This window comes from Thermobia domestica, chromosome 3 (assembly GCF_964235325.1).
Source record: "Thermobia domestica chromosome 3, izTheDome1.hap1.1, whole genome shotgun sequence".
Lineage (NCBI taxonomy): Eukaryota > Metazoa > Arthropoda > Insecta > Zygentoma > Lepismatidae > Thermobia > Thermobia domestica.
This window is the reverse complement of record NC_137456.1, coordinates 337,974,126-337,979,237: the sequence shown is the minus strand read 5'-3', so window position 1 is coordinate 337,979,237 and position 5,112 is coordinate 337,974,126. Positions and strand designations below refer to the sequence as shown.

Sequence of the window (5,112 nt, the reverse complement as noted above, 5' to 3'; positions counted from 1 at the left end):
GTTGAATAGATTTTCCAAGAGTCAAAAAAGCGGTATCGTCCGCATATTGAAATAAGTGAATATTCGCCGGTAGGGGTGGCATGTCTGTTACGTAAAGTATATACAGTAACGGGGAGAGAACACAGCCTTGAGGTACTCCAGTGTGTAGGAATATAGGATGAGATATGGTAGAATTTATGAGGATATATGCGAGTCTATTGGCAAGGAAGGAATGTATAAGGCGGACATAGCTAGTGGGTAAGTGAAATTTGTGAAGTTTATATAGCAACCCTTGATGCCATACTCTATCAAACGCTTTTTCTAGGTCGAACAGTAGAAGACAAGATGGGTGAGAAGAATTATAATGATTGGTGATGGTGTTACTGAGGCGAAGTAATTGGTCATTCAGACTAATGCCAGGGCGAAAGCCTGCTTGGTGAGTAGGAATGATATTACTATCTGTGAGATGAGCATGAAGACGTGTAACAAGAATTTTTTCAAAAATTTTACTAAGGCAAGAAGTCAGTTGGATAGGCCTATATGAGGAAACATCATGAATTGGTTTGTCGGGCTTAATGAAGAGAAGGACCTTGGAGACTTTCCAATCAGGTGGATAGTAGCCTGTGCGTAATATGAAGGTGTAGATAGATGCTAGGAGCTGTAGAAGTACTGGGGGAGCCGCCTTGATTAGCTTATACGTGATAGAGTCAAAGCCCGGAGCTGTTGAGCGTTTTCGATGGATGATAGCTTGGATATCTGCCGGAAGAATTTCAGAGGTTAGGTTATTATCAGGTTCCAAAATATGTGTACAGTCAGGTTGGAGAAATCGGTTTTGTGGGTCACAAAATCGTGCTATGCGACGATAAATTGGTCTATAACCAGTTGAGGTGGTGGAGTGAATATTTGCTGAAAACAAGTTGCGAAAGCATTTGCCTTCTCGAGATCGGTGTGAAGAGGATGGGTATTGAGCATGATAGGGTAAGTAGGTCGTTGGAATTTTCCAGTAAGTAATTTGAATTTTTGCCAATATTGAGTAGGATTGGATTTAATGGAAAGAGAATTACAGGCTCGCGTCCACTGTCGGCGCTTATAGGCAGAGAGATAATTAGAGACCATTCTGTTCCATTGGCGATGGAGGCGAAGTGCGTCAGGATTTCGAGTTCGTTGATAGTCCCTAAAGGCTTGTCGTGATGCAGTGATGATTTGACGATATTGAGGTGGTACAGGCGGTTTATGAGGGAAACGCATCTTAACAGGTATATGATCTTGAGCTGCTTGTAAGATTGTCTCTTGAATTTTGTCGGTAAGATGGTAAAGATCCTGTTCAGAAGTAGGAGCAGGTACGGAATGCAGTACTCTGGTAATATCTGATTGGTAAGCGTTCCAGTCAGCATGCTGATAGTCATAGTATTTGATAGATTCAGGCTGTCGTGTGGGTTGTATAGGTGAGGTGATATCGATCAAAATTGGAGCGTGATCACTGCCAAAAGGCGGGAGAACACGGATGTTTGCGATATTGAGCGTAGTAGAGGTTATGATGACATCAGGGGTTGTATCGCTGATTGGTCTTGAGGCAGAAGGAAAATCTTTGATTTCAGCTGTCAGGTGATTTTGGACATAGGTTATGAAGTATGTACGTTCTCGATTCGACCGGCTATGGAAGTTGATATCTGACATAATGATATAATGGCGAAAGTGATTGTTGATGTAATGAAAGAAGTCATAGGGAATTGGATGGCCTGGACGAACATAGATAGTAGCTACTGTTATGGTTAGGGATTTAAAGTAGATTGTATTAAGATTATGTTCTGGTAGAGGCTGGAGGAGATTGTGGGGTAACGTATGAGTGCGGACAGGAAGCTGTCGGTAGCAGCCTATTGCTGTTCCGCCTTGCGCTCTGAGGACATTTCTGGCACAGTCATAACGAAATAACTGATATCCAGGAATTTTGAATGGTAAACTGGGTGTAAGAAATGTTTCATTGAGCGCAAAGGCACATACTTGTTCTTCACGAATGAGTTGTTCGAAAACGAGTTTGTGTTTTAAGACGGATCGAATATTTAAGAACAAGAAGGTGAAAACCATAAATCTAAGAGTCCAAGTCATGTTGAGGTTCAATTGGGTGGAAAGTGAAGTGTACGTGAGGTCCTGAGTAGGTGGCTTGAAGCTGGACTTTAAAAAGAGACTTGGCAGTGTTTGTGATTTGTAGTAGGATATGGTCTCTAAGAAAAGGATGAACATTTTGAAGAACGATGGTAGTAAATCGTATCATGTCTTCTATGGTGATTGGGTCTCTAATGGAGTTATTGGTAGGAGTTGATTCGTCGTTTGTACGGACAGAGACAGTTAGATTGGGTTTATCTGGTAGAGGTTGCGGTTTAGCCTTACATTTGTAGGAATAGGTAGCATGAGTTTCGGAGCAGGTATTGCATTTAGAAGCGGCTTGTAGATTGGGGCAGGATTTGGTATTGTGATTGCCAGTGCAGTATCCACAGATAGGAGTTTTGGTACATTGAGCAGTGGTATGTTGATTGTATGCTTGGCAACGTGCACAGCGTACGGATAGAGGAGCCGGAGTTTTAGAAGGTTCTACGCGATGTCTTTTACAATAGATGGAAGCACCGTAAAGAAGGAGGTCATCGATGGTATCTTTAGAATTGGTGAGCACTCGTACCATATAGGTAGGTCCATTTTGGCCGATGATTCGAATACATTTGGTGATTTCATGTCCAGCATAGCGTAGTTCGTCTTCGATTTCTGCGTCAGTGTAGTCTGGAGGTACATCTCGGATGACGACTGAGAGTTGTGGAGGTCGCCGAGGAATAGGCGGTTGTTTTTTGGAGGAAGGTGAAAGGCGTTGCATAGTGGCCTGTGGGCCAAAAATTTCGAAAGAGGCCTTATTTCGAAGTTTTGTAGAGAAGTTGACGTCCGGAGATTTGAGAATAATCCCATTCCAGGTGAAGGTGATGTCAGCAATATCTGCTCTCGGCATATATTTTTGAAGTTGAAAATAGACAAGTTTTGGTGTTCTAAATTTAGTATCATATTTTGTGAGCAGGAAATTATGGATGGTAGGTTTGGTAGAAGCAGATCCGGATGGTCCAGTAGGAACATGTTCCAAGTCCATGTCAGTTAGTTGGTCTGTAGTAGAAGATTGGTTTGGCACATGATAAGTGTAAACTGGAGATCTTGAGCGTGCTCGTTTTTCGGAACTTGTTGATTTGTCAGATGATCCTAATAAAGTTCGTGTTTTGCGGGAGAGGTCGGTGAAATGAGGTTTTTCTTTAGGTTCTGGTTTTGAAGAAGGTGGTCGACATACTCCTGGTAGTTTATGCATGATGGAAACGAGAGAAGACAGTTATAATAGCAAAAACGGGGCACTCAAGGAGTGTTGCCCGTGTATTAAGTTGAGCAAACTGAGTGTTTCGAGGCGATTGTAAGAATAGATGTGGAGAGGAAGCCCACTGTGGCTCTCACTTGAGGCAGCAATACGTCCTCGCGGAGATGTCGGTCAGTGCAAGCACTGGCCCTCCACAAAAAAATTGAGAAGATGAATAGGTGATGATGGCCACGGGCTCCCACTTGAGTCAACAATACGGACTGCAAGGGGATGTCGATTGTCTATAATAGAACAATCCTCCCAAAATGAACAATAATGGTAGAAAATGCTCGCAGAGCGTTACTGATCGTTCCCAGACCTTGAATCGATAATCGATTCTGAATTCTGAGTCGAGTTCTCATGATGGTGATGATGAGTCTTTTCGTTATGTAAACTCGTCATTACTTATTCACTGTGAGCTCCGAAATGAATGGTACAAAGTATTGACAGATTTCACATTATATTAAAAATAGGGGATATAGTATACGAAAGTGCCTCGTTACTTCCCGAGGACGCACGAAGTGCGGTCTTTTACAGATTATTCACTGAACATCTAGGAACTTAAAAATGGGGTAAAAAAGCGAGTGTCGTTCACTTTTGTGGTGGTACGAATATAAAGAACAACGTATGTATTTCACTTTTGGGATCGTACAACTTGTTTATTTTGATGCTCGGTGAACTCTCTTCAACTGTTTGAGAGTTGTATGCAGTAGTAGCAGGTCTACCGTGATTGATTACCAATTTTTGAAGGGTTGTTTTCAAGGGTTGTTTCGTGAAGGTTTGGGCTCATTCCGTAGAGGTTTTTCTGAGCTCGCGGTTTTTTTTTTGTTACTTTCGCTTATTGGTAATTTGCATTTTCGGGATTTTCTTGCGGGCCGTATAACGTCCTGCAGTTCTACACAGAGGTTCCGCCTACATGGGGGTGCCATTTTTTTTGTTTTTTTTTTTGTTTTTGTTTTGGTTCTGCGTATATTGACGGAGCTTGTGCTTTGTGTTCTGCAGGTGGCAGTACGGTAGGAAGAAGATGAAAATGGTGATATTTGTACGTGTAAGTAAGTAAAGTGCGTGGATCGTGAAGTAAATGTGCGATCTTAATCTTTTTTTATATTTGTGCTTTAAAATCTTGTATTGCAGATCTTGTATTGGAGATAATAAGTGATTTTTTCTGTTGATTGATAGTTTAATGTATTAAAATTTCAGCACGTTGGCGGTAAGCATTTCTATGTTGCTCAGTAGGTCATTGTAGGCATTAACGTTTCCACACCTTTATATTTCGTGATTAACAATAATATAGCCCTTGTACTTCGGGCTATATGTGCGCTTTTTCGCTTGGTACTCCCTCCCTAATTTTTATTGCATTCTTAAAATGGCCCTTGTACTTACAGATGTTCTTCTAAGAATGTGTTTTTTTTATATGGTATGCGAAGAATAATAATGTGCCCTTGTACATTTTGTATGAGTATATGTGGGGCATTTGAAACACATATCGCATGTCACGTGCAAGTGGATGCTTCTTACTGTTGCACTATGTATAAAAATGATTTTATTACATGTAGAAGTATTAATAGAACACGGAAGAGACCCAGATCATGTTGTATTCACACTTCATATTGGAGTGTGAATACAACATGATCTGGGTCTCTTGCGTGTTCTATTACCACTTCTACATGTAATAAAATCATTTTCATACGTAGTGCAACAGTAGGAAGTATGCACGTGCACTGGACATAATGAGGTCCTGGTATTCTCTATCG

At 41.2% G+C, this 5,112-nt stretch overlaps 1 protein-coding gene across 1 annotated transcript; it reads right to left on the bottom strand.

Moving 5' to 3' along the window:
* Nucleotides 1-831: 831 nt before the first annotated feature.
* On the bottom strand, nucleotides 832-2,064 carry LOC145682341 (uncharacterized). Its single transcript, XM_081753914.1, has one exon. It carries the CDS (start codon nucleotides 2,062-2,064, stop codon nucleotides 832-834), a length of 1,233 nt encoding a protein of 410 aa, XP_081610040.1.
* Nucleotides 2,065-5,112: the final 3,048 nt, after the last annotated feature.